Here is a 19,477-nt window from a genome sequence, read left to right as displayed (position 1 = left end):
TTGGTAGCCGTACTCTGAGGCCACCAAAAAATTTGTTGCGAGAACCCCTGACCAAGGTGCTGGAACGAAGGGTGCGGGGTGGGGGGGTGCTGCGGGTGCTGCCGCACCCCCTGGCTTGAAGTGGTTTCCATCACATACAGCGTTTACAGTTTGGTTCAAGGCTCTCAGCACCTGCACTATACACATTGTTCCAGCACCGTTGGATGTGGATTTCCAAGTTGGGGGGCTGGAATTCAAGGCTTTGGTTCTGTCCCTTCTCCAGGAATAAGAACAGAGGAATTGCCACACCAGAGCAATACTCTGCTTAGTCCAGTGTCCCATTTCCCACAGCAGCCCGCACAAGAGGATGTGCAAGGAACCCTGTAATGAATGAGATGCCCAGAGGAAACTTTTCCTTTATCTCAGGCTATCAGTTGGCTCATGCCCTGAAGCTTGAAGGTTTCTATCCCTTTTCTAATTGTGGATGTGCTCCTTAGTTGAACCTTTTGTTAATCCTACTAAGCTCCAGGCCTGAGTGCTATCTTGTGAAAATGACTTTCACAGCCTAGTTAGCAGCTGTTAGCAGTTTGAAATGTGTTGCCTTTTGTTTCACTGCGGGGTGGCCCTTGAAAGCCAGGATGGGTTGAATGAAACCACAGCTAGGCGTGCCTGAATCACTTCCTCTACACCACTACATCAATCTCCTCCCTAAATTAAATGGTCCCAATCTTGTCAATCTCTCCCTCCCTCCAGCAATCTTTCCCTGGCTCTGATCATTTTCACTGCCAGTCTCTGAACTCCTTTCTGTTATGAGGTAGGGAAACCAGTATTGAAATAAAAACAACAAGGAGTCTGGTGGCACCTTAAAGACTAACAGATTTATTTGGGCATAAGCTTTCGTGAGTAAAAACCTCACTTCTTCGGATGAAATAATGGGCCTAATTCTGCTCTCACAATTAGGGCTGGTGGGAATTTTTTTGGATGGCAAGGGGTTTTTTGACTTTTAATTGAAAAATGAAATTTCCTGTCTCCAAATCATTAATTTTTGGAAATTAAAATATTTGGGGAAAAAAGCTCTAACATTCTTCAAAATGTTTATAATTTGTTTGCACTAGTGGGAAAATTCCCATTTTCTTTCTAGTGTATTCTCTTCCCTTCCCTTTTTTTCCAATGGGAGGTGGGGGGGTTAAGGGAAAGTAAAAATGTGACAGGGGAGACCCCTGAAAATTAAAAAAAAAAAATCAACAATTTTTCCACAGAGCCAGAGGGCAGAGGGAGCTGGGCTCTGGTCCCCGAGCCCCAAGGAGCCAGCCCAACGTGGGGAGAGGGAGCTATGTTTGGGTGGGCCCGTATGCTAAGTGGGTGGCCCGCAGCCCACCCATGGCTACACCTTTGCTGTCTGCCCCCGCCAAAAAAAAGTTAACCTGTCCAAACTATCTATCGCAGGGCCACTGTTTGTACTCCTCCAAACGACACCTCAGAGGCAGACATGTTATGAAACACCAGCGCCGTACGCCTCCGTGTGCTGCTACACATGGGCAGCTTGTGGGAAGCGTGATGGCATCTGCCAGGACAAGACGTGTGGGGCGCTCGCTGCCTGTTGCGTTGGCTCAACTCTTCCTGGCTGGGTCTTGGGAGCGGCCAAGTCGGGATCAGAATCCCAACGATTTGTGGAGTAGGATGGGGGGGTGGGGGCATTCAGCAACAGTTATTCCACTTCTCCAGGCTCGCTGGACCCTTCTGGGAGAGGCTGGGATGCGCCGGGGAGCAGCAGTTAGATTTTGTCTGGCTGTTCTGTTCTAACCCCTCTGTCTGACTTGATCCTATTTCAGCTCCACTGGCCCACAGCATAGGTTACCAAAGGTCACGTTCAAAGCTGCTGATTGTGATATTACAGGGCCGCCTGCCTGTGCCTTGCAAACACAGGAGTCGGGGGAAGGGAAACTTACAGCCCAGGACTTGCTGGTTTGTTTTGCTTCTCTTGTTGGCCATCTTGTTTATTTTAGGGCCTTGGGGAAGGGCATTCAGAATCAGCGGTGTAACCACACAAGGGACAAATTTCCTCCAGTCTGTCAGCTGACTCGGATCCAGCTAGCTATAGGCTCTCTCCCTCCCAACTCAGGCATTTCTCACTCACACGGAGTGGATGGGAGTCAGTGGTACATGGCGCAAGACTGCAGAATCAGGCCCCGATTTATCATCATTACTATTGTGCATTTGTAGCAGTCCCCTCTGCTGGCCAGCAGCGGCACTGCTCAACTGTGTGTCATAGGCCACCTAGCACTAACAGCTGATGGAGATTCTCCTTTAACTCTCTCTAAATGCCAGGTTTGTATGGCACCTGCCACAATGACAGCTAAGTGCTAGATGTCTGTGCTTCCGGAGCAGAAGGACTCGAGTGCTAGTCCTGCTGCCATGAAGTTTTGAATGGCCAAACGTGTAGCATAGGAACAATTGTGAACCCCTAGGTGGCCACTGATTTGTTGCACTATATGGACCAGATCCTCAGCTGGGTAACTAATGCAGCACGCTTTCCTTTAGTGGAGCTGAATGTTGATAAATGCAAAGTAATGCACGTTGGAAAACATAACCCCAACTATACATATAAAATGATGGGGTCTGAATTAGCTGTTACTACTCATGAAAGAGATCTTGGAGTCACTGTGGATAGTTCTCCGAAAACATCCACTCAATGGGCAGTGGCAGTCAAAAAAGCTAACAGAATGTTGGGAATCATTAAGAAAGGGATAGATAATAAGACAAAAAATATCATATTGCCTCTATATAAATCCATGGTACGCCCACATCTTGAATACTGTGTGCATATGTGATCGCCCCATCTCAAAAAAGATATATTGGAATTGGAAAAGGTTCAGAAAAGAGCAACAAAAATGATTAGGGGTATGGGATGGTTTCCATACGAGGAGAGATTAATAAGATAGGACTTTTCAGCTTGGAAAAGAGATGACTAAGGGGGGATAGGATAGATGTCTATAAAATCATGACTGCTGTGGAGAAAGTAAATAAGGAAGTGTTATTTACTCCTTCTCATAACAATAAAACTAGGGTCACCAAAGGCAGCAGGTTTAAAACAAACAAAAGGAAGTATTTCTTCACACAATGCACAGTCAACCTGTGGAACTCCTTGCCAGAGGATGTTGTGAAGGCCAAGACTATAACAGAGTTTAAAAAAGAACTAGATAAATTCATGGAGGATAAGTCCATCAATGGCTATTAGCCACAATGGGCCGAGTCATACGCGCCGACTTCTTCTGGCACCGGTGAGTGCTCAACCCCACTTTGCCCCCGGCCCCGCCCCAACTCCACCCCTATCCCACCCCCGCCCGCCCCCATTCCAACCCCCTTCCCCAAATCCCCATCCCGGCTCTACCTCTTCCCCACCTCCTCCCAGAGTGCACCACATTCCCACTCCTCCCCCTTCCCTCCTGGAGCTTGCAACAGCTGTTTGGCGGCGGCAAGTGCTGGAAGGTAGATGGAGGACCAGGAACGTGGCACACTCAGGGAAGGAGGTGGAGGAGGTGAGGCGGGGCAGGGCGGGGAGCTTGGCTGCCAGTGGGTGCAGAGCCCCAGAGCACCCACGAAGTCAGCGCCTATGGACCGGGATGGTGTCTCTAGGCTCTGTTTGCTAGAAGCTTGGAATGGGCAACAGGGGACTGATCACTTAATGATTACCTGCTCTGTTCATTCCCTCTGGGGCACCTGGTACTGGCCACTGTCAGAAACCAGGATACTGGGCTAGATGGACCTTTGGTCTGACCCAGTATGGCCGTTCCGATGGTCTTATGAGCTATACTGATTTACACCAGCTCAGGATCCGCTCCTATATGTTCGATAAACCGTCCCCCGCTGCATGGAGGGAGAAGGCATCATAACAACAGCAGGATACCACCAGCAAAGCAGTTGCATTTATTGTACTGGCAGTGATTTTCTCACAGTGCCAATGGCGTTCACTGATTAACAGCGAAAGAAATGGGTAGATCCCTGCCCCCAGGAGCTTACAGTATAAGTCAGACAGAGCACGGCTAGGGATTTGCCATGAAATGCGTCTCCATAGCTGACATAAGCCATCATCCCTTACCTCATGGCTAATTGCTTTCAACGGAGAGCAGGCCAGCCCCTGCGCCATACAATATTTCAGAGGCACAAAGGGAAAGCAGCCAAGTGGCTGATATAGCTTATTGCCCACAAGTTCAGTCACCGACAATTTGCTGCATCAGTGCCGGGCTTCAGGAAACAGCTGATTGTGTTTACACGGCTCTTCCAGGGATCATTCCTTTGCAAAACAGCATAGAAATTAGAGACTGGCTTTTCTTGTCCATTCCACTGGGCCAATGCAACATTGTGTCCAACAGTTAATTCCCCAGGGCTTTGTCCAACCTAGTTTTAAATGTCCAAAACTCATGGGTCTTCAACCACTCCCTGGGGAGGCTGTTTTACAGGCTAAGACATCTCATGCCAGGAGAGCGTTTTCCTGCTATTCAGGCTTTCCCTGTGCTCTCCAGTCTGTCTGTCTGTAGCCATCTGTTGTCGCTTGTCTTACACTTAGATTGCAAACTCCTTGGGGCAGGGACAGTCTTTCTGTTCAGCATCTTGGACTATGGGGTCCCAGGCCATAACTATGGTTGCTAGGGACAATCACAATTCAAATAATACATTTTTCCTTTCCTTAATTTCCAATTATATCCCCTCGGTGCACACTAAATAACTCCTTGCTGCGCTCTCTCTCTCTCTCTCTCTCTCTCTCTCTCTCTCACACACACACACACACACACACACACACACACACACACACACACACACACACACACACACACACACACACACACACCCACTGGATCTCAACACATGGCCCTGACGTTGCTGAAGGGGGTTTCATCTGGGATCCAAACTTGGATCTGGATTGTGTGGCTGGTGTCTCCAAGCTCTAAGATCAAATCAGTCCTGAACTTTGGGTGGTTAAAACACCAGGTGTGACTGGAAACTGCAGCTTGTTTAATGACAGCCTATCTTAGTGGGATGCTTAGCTAAGCTCTAGCCATCTCCTGGAACGTTTTTGCTCTTCCCTCAGAAATCAATCCCTTCGGGCCCTCAGCAACGTTGACTGGAGCTCTTGTCACTCCCTCCTCCTGTTTGTCTACATCTTGCTGGTATTTGGGTGGCCAGAACTGAAAGCCAGATTCCAAGCACAGTCTCACCAGAGCTGCATAGCAGAGAGGGACTAGCTCCTCCCTGCACTAGGTTGCAGGAACCACCTGATGGTAATGTCCATGTTGATGGCTAATTTTTTTGCTCCTTTACTAGCCAAAAAATTTAGCCAAGTTTACCTTTTTTCCTTGCCACAGAAGTCAAACCCCAAAAACTTGTCCCATACCCTCAGCCGAGAGGTGCATAGAATCTAGAACCATGGGGCTGGATGGGACCACAAGAGGTCATCTAGTCCAGCCCCCTGCACTGAGACAGGACCAAGTATCCCTGACAGCTGTTTATCTATCCCGTTCTTTAAACTCACTAGTGCCAGGGATTCCACAACCTCCCTTGGAAGCCTGTTCCAGAGCTTAACGACCCTCATAGTTAAAAAGTTTCTTTTTAAGATCTAACCTAAACCTCCCTTGCTACAGATTCAGCCTATTATGTCTTGTCCTACCCTCAGTGAACATGGAGAACAATTGGTCAGCATCCTCTTTATAACAGCCCTTAACATATGTGAAGACTGTTATAGAATCATAGATTATCAGGGTTGGAAGGGACCTCAGGAGGTCATCTAGTCCAACCCCCTGCTCAAAACAGGACCAATCCCCAGACAGATTTTTACCCCAGTTCCCTAAACGGCCCCCTCAAGGATTAAACTCACAACCCTGGGTTTAGCAGGCCAATGGTCAAACCACTGAGCTATCCCTCCCACCAGGTTTTCCATCATTCTTCTTTTCTCAAGACTAAACATGCCCCGTTTTCCAAACCTTTTCTCATTTGTGTTGCCCTCCTTGGGCCTCTCTCCAATTTCTTGAGGGGTTTGAGTGCCTGTGTTCAGTCTAAGCAATACGTACTTCTGGAGGGCTCACTTGTTGCACCATAAAGGTTCACTCCTTTGATTTCATCCTTTCCTTGTTATACAAACGTAGCTCTACTTGCTGTGACGCCTTGCAGAACTGGCTCAGCTGGGATCTCCGTTGTAGCCGCACCCACAAGTTCCGTGGCTTTGCTACTCCTGGAGCAGCTTGCAGAGACTGGTGAACGGGCGAGGATTAGATGGTAAGAGCAGAGAAAAGAGCCTCCTGTCAGGAGTAACCTTTAAAGCTGCCCTGCCTGGAGGAACATCTCCTCTTTGCAAAGGTACAAAATGTACTGCACAAAGAACCGAGTCGGGGGGGGGGGGGGGTGGATGCTTCGTAACACTCCCGTGTGCTCCACATGTGCAGGAGCTGAGGGCTCTCAGGCCAGACCAAAGCACCTTGGTAAGAGGTCTCTTTTGAGATGAGAAGCTCCGGTGGCCTCTTCTCCTTCCCGAGTAGATGACTTGCTTTAGAGCCAACAGGGCATGTATCCTCAAGTAGCAAAACTAGATCCCTGGCTGGCACTGGAATCTCCAGCCACCCTGGGGTTAACACATAGACCTTTCTATGGTGGCTTCCTCATGAGTTGGGCACTGTTGGAGTAAGCCCATTGGCAAAGGCAGAAATTGGTTGTCGATGCTGTCACACGTGTCTCATGAACCTTAACATGCATGACAGGCAGTGACCGGTGTAACACGGAGACCGATGTACCAGAGACTTCACGGCAGCAGAAATTTCCTGATAGCCTTGAAAATACCCTGATCCAAGTTATGCTTATGCAAGCAAGCTTCTTATCTGGGTAAGCAGAGCAAGGCCAATGCTATCTGGACTTTCTGCACAGCTCCTGCTTGTCTGGTAAACGGGAGGCAGCGTGTTCATATGTTATGGCTAATGGCTATTATTAGCTTTGGGTAACACATACGAGCGAATTTTTTTTTTTTTCGGGACAGCTCCCTCCCTCCCTCCACTGGTGTCCCAAGCTGGAGACCATGGTCCTATTTAGGCACAGAACAGGTAACAGGGGCAAGTTCCCTGCCATCCCCACATCACCTTCTGCCAGAGTGCTTCAAACGTGCATGGAGAGTTGGTGTCAATTGGGGAGTTTGGTCTCTGGGCCCGTTTAAGCTTCTATGCAAGAGGCCAGCTCCTCAGCTGGTGAAAACTGGCTTAACTTCATTAACTTCAATGGTGCTACACTGATTTACACCAGCTGACAATCTGGCCCAAGGAGTTTATCACTTGAGGGCAGATTTTGCCCTCCATTACCTCAGAGTAAATCTACAGCAGCTCCCCTGAGCTTAATGGAGGTAACAGAGCACAGTTTAGCCCTTGGGATGGTGGTTTCTGCAGTGCCCCGATGTTCCCTCCCCAAGGGGGTCCACAACCTCTGGATGAGAACTGCATTGATTAAAGAAAACAAGGAAACTATGCCTGGATTGTAAACTCCACCTGGAATGCTGTGGCCCGGGACCATGAATAAATGAGCAAGGTTCAGGGTTAGCTTTGGAGGAACAGTCCAAAGTTTGGATACTTATCCAACCAGGAGGAACCCCCTTTCCCATGGCCCAGAGCCACCTGGGCATCTCCTACCGGGCTGTGGACCCTCATGGAGCGGGAACACTGGGATTTCCTCTTTTTCACGACTTCTGGGTTTTTACTTGGCTGACTCACCATCTCCTCCCCCATTCCCTCCTCAGCTTCAGGAGCAGACCCCCTCTAGACCTCCTCCTTCTGGCTTCTTCCAAAGGTGACTGACTGGCCTGTTCCCTCCTTGCATTGGTTTGGGGGCTGGCTACGAGACCTAGTGACCCAGAGTTCTTCAGCAGAAACTGGGTCCCAGATCCTCAGCTCATGTGAATCCACGTAGCTCCACTGACACAGCTCTGTTGACTTCAGTTTACCCCGGTTGAGGATCTTTGAATGGCCCAGTGCCCTGTGGGGCTCTGATTTTAAGGGTTTTCTCCTGCAGCAGTGCACTCTGGGAAGTCTTGTCCAGCGAGTTTCTGGACGCTGTTGCTACAGTCGTAAGGTTGGGATCAGGGGCTGGACAAGTCACCTGCCTCCCAGGAGAGTTGGAGTAGGAAGTAGGCCTGTCAACTGGCTCCTCACCAAGCAAACAAAAATTCATGGAGAACAGCTCGCTAACCCTCCTTTGAAGGGGAATTTTGGGAGCTAGTCCCTGCCAACCCACCCCATGAAAACAGAAAGTGGGGAGAGAAGCAATCACCCAATTGCCTCCCCCACCCACAGGAGCAGGCTAGTAGAACACCAAGGATCTTAGAAAACATGACACAAACCGCCATGCACCATCTTCTGCTGGGATGTTTTACAGGAGACCCAGCCCACCCCAGCCAAGCAGACAGGTTGCTGCTTCCTCTGCTTCTGAGTGGGGACCTTCCTGCTACCCCACAGGGAGGATCCCTCCCCCGCATGCTGCTGGCCCTACCACCACCACCACTCCAAGTGGGGGGGAAGGCCGCAATGCAGGAGTGAAGCCCCAGGCGGATCTGTGTTGCAGTGTGCCTAGGACCCTGGATTGCTTTAATCCAGGACTGTGGATGTGGTGTGTTCTGGAGTGGGGGTTTATAAAATGCAGAACCCTCCAAAAGTTCAGAGATTTAGACTACAACCAAAGCATTAACATGCTGCCGTTTGGCCCGTCTCAAAAAGCGAGGTTAGAGCTGCTCTAAACCAGCCCAGTTAGGAGGGGCGGAGGCTGAAGCCTGACTTGGACTGACCCATTCTGCAAAGCCTATTTATGGGGTGCACCAGCTCGTAGGTATAGCAGGGGCCTGTGCTGCGTCAGCCAAAGGGTTAATTAACAGAGATGAGCCCGAACCAGCTGGGTCCAAACCCTTCTGGACTGTGGAGACATTCATAGCCACATCCAACCTTTGCAACTGGCTCCCGTCTGCCCAAAGGCCCAACCCGATGCCCCCACATTGTGGGGAAGCTGGAACCAGAACTTGGCTGCTCAGGCCTCTCTGTAACAGCACAGCTAAGGACTTGAACCTCTCCCGTTCAAAGTAACAGGAGGTTTGCCAACCCACGTCAAAGGGAACAGAATGAAGCCCTAGATGGGGAGGGATCTCCTCAGTGAAACTAGGGTGACCAGATGTCCCGATTTTATGGGGACAGTCCCAATTTTGGGGTCTTTTTCTTATATAGGCTCCTATTGCTCCCCCACCCCCTGTCCTGATTTTTCACACTTGCTGTCTGGTCACCCTAAGTGAAACAAAGTATTCTTTGGTTACTGTTCTGCTGAGCCAGGAAAAGCCCTTGCAGGGGAGTTAACCAACAACTCTCTCCCGCGGTGTTCCTGCTATCTTTTGTTTTGGCTGATGGTCTCCAAAGAAAAATGCATGACCGTCCTCTGTCTTCTTTTAGCGCAGAAAGAAAAAAGAGGGCTTGAGTTCAAAAACGTCAGCCACCTTTGAACACATGCTCGATGGCAACTATTCATCCATTTCACATTCAAACCTGCAGCGCATGGGGTGCGATTGATCTTAGTGACACCTCTTTAAAGAGGCTGGGGCCATTAAGCCGTGAGTTCTAGTTATTCAACTGAGAAATAAACCCGACAGTCTCTTAAACCCAGAGTCGGCATGTACTGTACCCCACTAGGAAAGCTGCATGACTGAACTTTCTTCCTGCTCTCCCACATAGGGATGTCCATCCAGACTGTGATATTTTTAGGGGCAGGGGCTGTGTATTTTTATCTCATACCGCACCAAGCACACCCTAATAGCAAGACCACTCCTGTTTGTTTTACAGGGAGTTTCTATTGCACTTTAAGCTGAATAAAAGTGGGCTGATTTACAAAGGTGCTGTGCATCAGTAGCTTCCGTCAACTCCACTGGAAGTTGCCACTGTTTAAAAAGGCCTTAAACACCGAACTAGAAGTGGTCTGATTTTTAAGATCTGTCTGGATCTGTCTAACTTTAGACGCCCACCTTTGAAAGTTCTGAGCAGCGTGGGTGCTAAGGATTCCACAGTAGTTTTCCACCCGGGCTGGATTTGCCCCCTGGCTGTGTCCACTACCCCCACCATTCTGCAGTATGCTGGTTGCCTGCCACTCTCCAACAAGTGACTGTGACTCAGGGCAGATCTACACAGCAAAAAGCTGCACGTGGCCCTTGACAGCCGACTCAGGCTTGCGGGGCTTGGACTGCAGGGCTGTTTCATTTCTGTGTAGACTTCTGGGCTTGGGAGACCCTTCCACCTCATAGGGTCCCACAACTACACAGCAATGAAACAGCCTCACAGCCCGAGTTGGCTGGCACGGGTTTTTCTTTGTTGTGTAGACATACCCCTCAGTGACAATCGCCACCATAGCTTGCATGGACAACACCCCTGTGCCGGTGTACAACCTCGCTAACCACAATGGGGCGCTGTACGGGTCGCCCCCTGTGCAGCTCACACGTCGTAAGGCACGGAGTTGATCTGCCCGTGTACAGTAAGTCAAACTTTATTTGTATTCAAGGGGTGCTTGTCGGTGCGTTAGGCACAGCAGGGAAACCATGAATGAGAAGAATACCGTTGCCAAATGAAGGATCACGCCCAGTGTCTATTTCAACAAGGTATTTTATTGGTCCAGCAGCTGCAAAATATACAAATTTCTGAAAGGCATACCCTGTTCTTAAACTGGCACGTCTTTCATCTCAGGCAATTATCCCAGACATATATACAGAATACAAGTAACATATCATAAGTCAAAATAAAATCAACCCCAAAAGACCTACCCTTCTCTCCAAGCTCTGCAGCATACATTAAATAAATAAACAGCACTTCGCTATAAAATTATAAAAAAATAAATTCAAGTATCACAAAACAAACAAACAAACAAAAAGTCATTGGTGTGGTTCAGTTAGCCCCTTCTGCCCACCCACCCTGTGTTATAATGGCACGGCCCATGCCCAGTATTTGCTGTTTATAGAAATAGGAGAATGGGTGTCACGTTTCCAGGGGAACACGATGGACAGAACCAATCCCAGCAAGCCCCTTTGCTTGACTAACTCCTCCTCCAAGCCACCACCTCTTTGCCTCGGGGGATTGGTTTGAAGCGATATTCCACCACTTTCCCTTTCAACTAAACACACTCCTTTTTGGACAGATTCACATTTTTTGTAGCCCCCACCAATATGAAGTTATTTTCGGAACGGGAGATAAAGTTTGTTTTGAAGTTTGGGTGTGTGTCAAATGGATCACGGGCCCTAAATGTTTGCGTTTGCTGCGTTATCTTTCCGTAGCAGGGGGAGAAACTTGAACTCCTCAGGAAGCAGTCCAAAAGATAGGTCACTCACTCTCTACAAATTAGTCTCTCTAAAACGAAGGAACTAAATGGCAGACATAAAACACACAGGCAAAAAGGGAACTCTGCATTTATCACAGCTATTCAAAAAACAAAAAAATTCTTCCACTTCATCTTTACAAGAATAGCGGTATATAAACAAACCTCACATTGGCAGGTCACCAAGAAAAATATCTTCAATGGTCAGATATGGGCTGAGAGAGCCACTACCGGCCCTTCCCTGGTGCTGCTTTAAAACGTACAAATGTACAAAGCATTTTCACTGTGCAAGACTAAAGCACTAGGCACTGCGGTTCACCTTTCCAAAGAAGTAACCACATTTCACCAGAGCTTTCTGCTCCCCTCTGCAGGAACCTCACCTGCTAACCGTTACCTGAAGCAAGAGCGAATACGAAGAAATAAAACTAACAAGAGTGGAGAACTCCCAGCACAATGCTGACAGCTCCGGACCCCCGCCCGCTTTGCTAATGGACTGTAGAGGGTACATCCTTTCAGCATACGATTCAGCTGCACTTTAAACCGTTAAGACAATAATGTAGTGCTTGAGCTCCACTCTGCTTTTTGGCTCAGCGCTTGCGCACCGGAGAGACCGTGCGGCGGGGTCAAAAGAGAGCACGGGTACTAGCCAAGATTTAGGGCTTGGCAGGCCAAGGAAAAACGAGACACTACTTCAATATTCTTCTCCTCCTCTCCCCACTTCTGGAGTGAGGCCGGGCGGGAGAAAATCCTGTACAAGGGTAACACAAGCGCACACAAACTTCTGCACAAATGACACAGTAGTGGTTATTCTTGGGCTTAAACCCCTTAACTTCAAACACAGAACGGACGGTCAAGAAGAGACTTACATACAGAACAACTGGAAGTTGGCCAGTCCCTACGACTAGTCCATAAATTAGTACCTCACACCCACCCTCTTCCCCTCCCCACCGCTAATACTGTAACTACCCACTGCTTTGCAGTCTTAATCTTTCAGCTCACGCAGTACAGAATCCAAGTATCTAGGCTTCATCTGTAAGAGGCAGGATTGGAGGGGGGAAGGGGGAAGTCACACCCCTGCCACATGTAAAGTGCAAAACCAAGCAGTTTATAAAAAGAAACTATTGTTTAAATGCCTCTGAATGTGGATTTTTCCACACACACAAAAGAACTTGCTCTTCACGGACAGTCAGACCTCCATGCATCCCCAAGAGGGTTGTGTGTCTGCCAAACCCACCTGGCCTAGCATAGACACCTACTTTAGAACAGTAAATCCTGCTCAAGTGCAGGGTAAAAACCTCTGGGAAGTGGAGGGTGCGGAGATTAATTACAAGGAAACGCCTCTTGGAGCACATAGGCCTATACTCCTCCCCTCCCCCACCCTCATCCAAACAACAGCAAGGTGGGGCTTCCCCCCAGTCCCCAAGCCTTCCTGCTACGTCAAGTCAGCAAGTGGCTCAAACCATCTCCCCTCAGCCAGCGCATCTCAGGTCGAGGCTAAAAGCAGATTCCATTTGTCTCAGAAGCAGATGTACACACCCGGCAGATCCCTTTGATATTTACAGAGCTATAGAATTGTTGTTTTGTTAAACGCAGCTGTAGAGTTCTGCTTGAACAGCCAAAGATGTCACCCAACTGCCTCTGCCGTCAGGTCACGTGCCGCGAAGAGACTGGCTGCGTGCGTGTCACAGGACATCGCCGGTACCAATAAGGAGTGCCCAGTGCACGGAGGAGTTAAAGACACCCCTCCACTTTTCTATTTCTCTGCGCACCCGGTCTCCTCCACATATATACACACGAACGGGAGGAGACGGGGCAGTACCAGCCATCCCTGCAAGGTCATGTCGCTTATACACAAAAATAAAGTCCAGCAACTCAGTGCACTAAAAGCACTTTACAGCTTGCTAGGATATATCGAACACCCAAGGAGACACAAAAAGAGATGGCCTATGGATTGGTTGTTGAATCCACTTTTTTCAGGTTGATGAGCTCTTCTCTCTCTCTCTCCCCAACTCAATACAGTCCAGTCGGCAGACAAACAGCTATGGTAGAAGCAGCCAAGGGTCGACCTCGAGTCGAATGGAGGAGTACGATACAAGCAAACATCAGAAATGACGATGAAATGGAATCGGCGTCATCTGTAGGCTTCCAACGGCCCTGAAGAAATCATGATTGCTTCTGGGAGCTGTTCATGTTCTTGCAAAGAAAGAAAGCAAAGCAGGGGTTGGATTTGCCCTGTAACTCGGAAACCAAACAGCAAGAAACACACCAGCATCCTGTACATGCAGATGGGACATGGGGAAGGGAAGGCTAACATACAGCCACTGTAGGGATCACTGCAAAAAGCATTTACTAGGGAGGCAGGTCAGACAGTGCCCACTGAGGGAACAGCCATGATTAAAAAACAAAAAAGCAACAGGGGAAATTTTCATCAGCATGCCGCCTGCCTCTCACCCTCTGCTCTCTACTGTTTGTGTTCGTGGCCCTCGCTTGTGTCATGTCTGTATTTAGACAGTAAATGCCTCGCCGGATTCTATACTGCACAGTAATCAACACCAGTGCAGCGTGGATGTGAAATGCTACCCATTTTGCACAGGTACACAAGGCCCAAGAAGGTGGAGACTCGGGATCTGGGTCTTCCTTTGTTTCTGCAGACCTCCTAGCACATATTTGAACCCCAAGTAATTTGCACTAGTAAAGTTGAACCACCAGTTCTCATTTCAGCAACCCTATGCGAAGCGCTATCCTGCACAATGGCTGAATGAGACATGCACACACTGGCTGCTCCAACGGAGCAAGGGAGCTCGGCTTCCCGTAGTCTGCCTCACTGTGAACTATAGATTAAGTTCTCCAGACTTTTCACTTGCCCCAATACTGTCTCTAAAAAGCACTAGGGTTTTCCATTGCTGCTCAAGTCTAGACACCATCCAGCTATGGACCTCAACTGTAGCTCTTCAGAATTGCTGTTGCAAAGACATCCAGTAAACACCAATGTCAACTAGAAAAGCATTTTCTAATCCATGCCAAAGAGGTGAAAAGGATGCAAGTCTCAACAGCTAAACACACACTAGTCACAATGCAAGACTGACATCCTCTGCAGTGGTCACAACACTGAGCAGCCCCCACTAGTTATGGGCTATGAAGGTTTGTTGTGATTGGCAAGTTTTCCACATCACAACATCCCAGGGAAGGGAAAAGGGAAAAGAGACCAGTTTCTCAACAGAAATCTCAGTCCTGGCTGGGTTTATAGCATGGACCAAGATGCAGAAGTGGGTTGAGATGCTCTCACTGCTATCCAAAGAGACAGGGTCAGGTTAGGGAAGCCAGAGCATGCATTGAGCCATTTACCTTGGAAATATTAGTAAAGAGAAAACTTTAAGGAAGTGATACACAGTTCGTCTTTAAGCGTGAAGAGTGAAGGGGAAAGAGAGAAGGGGAGAGACTTTAAATTTGATTTAATAAAAGTGCATTCAGGATCAAAACAAATAAAAAAAGACCACACACACACACGCAACATTATAGTCAAAAGGCAACAGCTATCCTCCCCACTTGCTCCCCAGTGCCTAGATCAGGAGTCGGCAACCTTTCAGAAGTGGTGTGCCGAGTCTTCATTTATTCACTCTGATTTAAGGTTTCGCGTGCCAGTAATACATTTTAACGTTTTTAGAAGGTCTCTTTCTATAAGTCTATAATATATAACTAAACTATTGTTGTATATAAAGTAAATAAGGTTTTTAAAATGTTTTTAGAAGCTTCATTTAAAATTTAATTAAAATGCAGAGCCCCCCGGACCAGTGGCCAGTGCGAGTGCCACTGAAAACCAGCTCACATGCCACCTTCGGCACACGTGCCATAGGTTGCCTACCCCTGGCCTAGATCCTACAGTGATGAGCACTTACTATAGTCTCTTCCCAGCAAAGGTGCTAGGCTGCTGGTCTGTGATCTTATTTCTTGCCTGCTTTCTAGATTACCCGCTATATTGTATACAATCCTATTAACAACAAAGAATCCAATCCATACTAGGATGGTGGTTCCCAGCCACTGATGCTTCAGGCTCTGGGAGCTAGAATTAGAAGGATGGGACATCAGGCACTCCGAGATCCTCAGCTGTTGTAAGTGGTCAGAGTTCCATTGACTTCAATGGCGCTACGACAAATTGACAACAGCTGAGCACCTGCCGTCAGCCCCGCCGTAGACCTATTTACATCCATGAACAAAATGATTCAAGGAGTGTACATTAGCGTAACTTCTATCCCCAAATAGGGGTAAAAGTCAGGGTTGAGTATGATTGGTGCAAGTTGCTCTCTCTTCTAGCTGCTAAGGAGGTCACTTAGATGCTGATAGAGATTTGGATCAGGGAGGAGGGTGTACGATGATAAACATGTGTCTAAGTCAGCCTAAGGTGAGATAACATACAGTCAGGGGGTTGGAAGAACATGCCAGTTACACATCACCTCTGAATTTGGCCCTAATGCCTTAGGTTCCTCTTCTCTACCTTAAAGGAGCTAAGCATGAAGGTGCCACCAATCAGTCAGCAAGGTAAGCTCCAAGCCATAATGGAGTCTGGCCTGCCCTAAGCTTTACTCTTGCAACTACTGTCAGAACTTGGAGAGCACCGGCTGGGAGCATCGGCTGGTTCAGCAGAGTTCTTGGCCTGGCAAACTGAGATAACTCTCCCAAAAGGGTTTTGAACCTCTGCTTCAGAAGGGGCATTTTCAGTGGCACAATCAGCATCAAGCTGTTCAGTGCCTTTTGATTACAACGTGGACAATATTAAGAAGCACCCTCACAAGCAGTAAGGAAAGGAAAAAGAAGCCGTGCATGCCATGCTAGACAAATCAAAAACATAAATCAAGACAAGCCTGCATTTGTCCTTTAACATACAAGAGCTGAGCTCCCCACAAACGAAAATCTTTCAGTCTCATGCCTAGGTTTGCCAACGTGACCCATTCCATTTCCCAACAACACAGAGGCTGTTAGATTTGATATTGCAGCTAGACTAGCACAAGATGAGAGGGAGATGATAAGAATTAATGAGGTTCGTCACTGTGTTCCAGCTGCTGCGTTCAACCACAACTGAATTCTGCCTGATTTTACCGAATACTGCTCATTTTAGTTAATGGCAAATCCCAGCATCTTGAAACAAACAAGGACAGAGATGCAACATGAACTATGACTCAGGCTGTTCAGATAGTGCGTAAGATGAACTGATGCCTTCTCGCCATTACGCTGTACCTGTCCCCTGGCAGACTACAGAGCACCAGTATGTGCCAATCAGGCTCCCTCGAACTAACATTCTGTTATTCTGCAACTGATCTGTAGAAAGCCACACAGTATGGAGTACAAAAGCAGCAGGAGTTAGGGCCATTCATTCAAAGCTCAGATACAACAGTGGCAAGAAGGGGGGAGGGCTAGCTCAGTGGTGTGAGCACTGGCCTACTAAATCCAGGGTTGTGAGTTCAATCCTTGAGGGGGGCCATTTAGGGATCTGGGGCAAAGAAAATAAAATAAAAAACTATCAGGGACAGTACTTGGTCATGCTAATGAAGGCAGGGGACTAGACTCAATGACCTTTCAAGGTCCCTTCCAGCTCTATTAGATAGATATAGAGAGAGATCAATCTATCTATATAAAAGAATTATAATCTTGGCCATTGCTGGAGGTGTCTCCTTTACTGTCTACCATCACCAAGCCAACATGGATACACTACTCCCAAGAATTCTCAAATCCTGATTGGCTTGTCACAGTTTTGCAGGTAGATGGATACCATGACCCGACAGCTCTCAGCCCAAGTCTAAACAGTCTCCCTTGAGACAGGAGATAAAATCCTTCTAGGGTGAGGGGAGCAACTTGAAGCAGGACCCTCCCCAGGAAGCTCGTTTGGTGCAACCTCCCACTCTATGTTCCCTCTAAGGTGTGCAGCTGCGCACAAGAGGGCATCAAGGGCCACGCAATTACTTAGTGGAGCCACGCAACCAGAGGTGGGCCTGGACCCCAAAGAGGATGTGTAAGGTGAGGTGGGGGGTAAATGGGTGAGGTGGGGAGCATGGGGCATGCAGGGCTAGGGCAGGGAGAGACGCCTCTCTCCACTGCTGCCTGCCCACTCTTTCTGCAATAGGCCCACCCCCGTTTGGCTGGGTTATACAGAAGGGTAGCAGGATTTGGTGCCTTGACATCTTCAATATATCTAGATGCATAGGAAAAGATTCAATGTTGTCCTATTCAATTCCTGACAAAGCCATGATCTGATTCCCTAGCAGAAAGTAAGTGTTATAATATAATCTTTCAAATTAGAAAACTGACCATTCAAATGCTAAATGGCAGTTATCTACATAGCTCTTGTAACAGAAAACCATACAAGGCCTTGCATTACTTTTTAGCAAAAAGTAATACATAATATATAGCTTATGAAAATGAATACATAGCAAGGTCAACTGCAGATGAAGCTTCAGCAACCCTTTAGTAGAAGGGTACAGAAAGCTGCTTAAGTCTGATCAGCAATTCAGGTTTTTTGTTCGCACTGGTGGCACGCAACCGCACATCACCTCGATATTGGTGTTGCACATACCAAAATTCATTCCGCACATGGAAGGAAAAAATTAGAGGGAACGTTGCTCCCACTTGTTGCATTCTAAGGAGGTGGAAAAATTGTTGTGTGGAAGTCTCTCCGTGAGCCAGAGATGCAAGCCATCCCTGGCCAGGAGGGAATAGCACGAACTAGACATGGGTTGGGGAGGGCGGAGGCTGACTGCACCAGAGGCAAAGCAGTCCCTCTCTCCACCTTCTAATCAGACACTGCTAAACCACATCTGCTGAAGTAGGAGTGTCACAGCTAACAGGAAATTAAGCCAGCACCCAGGCAGGAAGGAAGGACAAACCAGAACGACAAACCAGATTAGAGGGTACAAGCACAGATGAGAATCCTTAACAGATTCCAATGTCCTTGACCAAATGATTGGAAAGGGAGCAGGAGGGGGACTAGAAGAAGAGAGATTGGGGTTTAGCAGTAGCAGAGCCAAGACCCTTGAGTGTTTGAATACCACTGATGGCCCCTCTTCCCCCCTCCATAAAGATGCATGAATTCCCCCCTAATGAAGGAAGACTTGGGAGCCACAGAATTAAAATCCGGAACTCAATCTAGTTTCACAGCAGCAACAACAAAGAAGATAACAACACAGCCAGCTGGAAGGTAGGAGACACGCAAAGGAAAAACTCACAAGAAGATACTTACAGACACGACTTCCCTAGCAAAGGCTGCAAGGAGACAAAGAGATAGAGAAAATGGAAAGAGAGGCGTCAGTAACAGAGGGCATGTAGGAAGGGAGTCATTTGAAATCAGCAAGAGGCAACCAACCAAAGAGCAATTCCAGGTCGAATCTGGGCAGAGGGTTAATTGGAAGGAGCGCTAGCATGAAGGACACCAAAACTGGAGGCCTCCTTACCATCCCCTTTAGTGCTAATTGGGAACCAGATGTCAGTGCAAAGCAGCCACCAACCAGAACCTCCAGCAATTCATCCCAGCCCGGCAGTGTTTGAACTTGCCACCTTACTTTTTGGGACTGGCCTACAAGACAGTGGAGAGGGCAACAGGGAATTAACATGGAACACAGGGCACAGGAAGAGCGGACAGAGCAGGCAGCATGCTCTTATTACCCCCTAATGGGGGCACGGAGTTCCTCTATAACCAAGGTTGCTTCTAAGGCCTGAACAGACCCACTTTTATGGGTGCTTGTGTAGCCAGCACCCCAGATTTTTAATTGTGGGGGGAACTGACTGGGAGGAAGGAGTTTTACTACTCTATTAAATATCAGACAAGCAATCATGGGGAGAAGTAAGCACTAAACAGTGCCCCTGGAGGAGCTCCTTCCTCTATAATGGACAGACAAGAAAGCCCATGCGTCCCCCTGGGATTTGTGCAATCATACAGAGCAGATGGTTCTTGCCAGGCTGCGAATCAAGTCATGGCCAATAGAGTCAAAGCCAGTTTATCAGCTCCGTGACAGCTGGTCATTAGGGTTGCCGTTCAAAAAGGCAACCTAGGCTGTTCTCTTGCCCCACGTCTAGCTAGGTTGGAGTTCTTGGGAGAGCGATGGGAAGGGAAGCAGGTGCGGCCAGGGCATAGGTTCCCAGAGGTCATTAT

At 48.1% G+C, this 19,477-nt stretch overlaps 1 protein-coding gene across 15 annotated transcripts in view; it reads right to left on the bottom strand.

Annotated features, from left to right (window-relative positions):
• Positions 1–10,616: 10,616 nt before the first annotated feature.
• Positions 10,617–19,477, bottom strand: part of PFKFB3 (6-phosphofructo-2-kinase/fructose-2,6-biphosphatase 3) — a 76,389-nt gene continuing 67,528 nt past the window's right edge. For 7 of the 15 annotated variants that reach the window (XM_065596019.1, XM_065596324.1, XM_065595876.1 and 4 more), the window contains one exon: positions 10,617–13,533. In XM_065596019.1, coding sequence (XP_065452091.1) covers positions 13,504–13,533 — 30 coding nt within the window. In that variant the 3' untranslated portion in view covers positions 10,617–13,503. The other 8 variants (XM_065596070.1, XM_065595922.1, XM_065596246.1 and 5 more) reach the window with 3 other exon arrangements.

This window comes from Chrysemys picta, chromosome 1 (assembly GCF_011386835.1).
Source record: "Chrysemys picta bellii isolate R12L10 chromosome 1, ASM1138683v2, whole genome shotgun sequence".
NCBI classification, from domain to species: Eukaryota; Metazoa; Chordata; order Testudines; family Emydidae; genus Chrysemys; species Chrysemys picta.
Note: the sequence above shows the minus strand (reverse complement) of the source record. Positions and strands in the feature narration are given on the sequence as shown.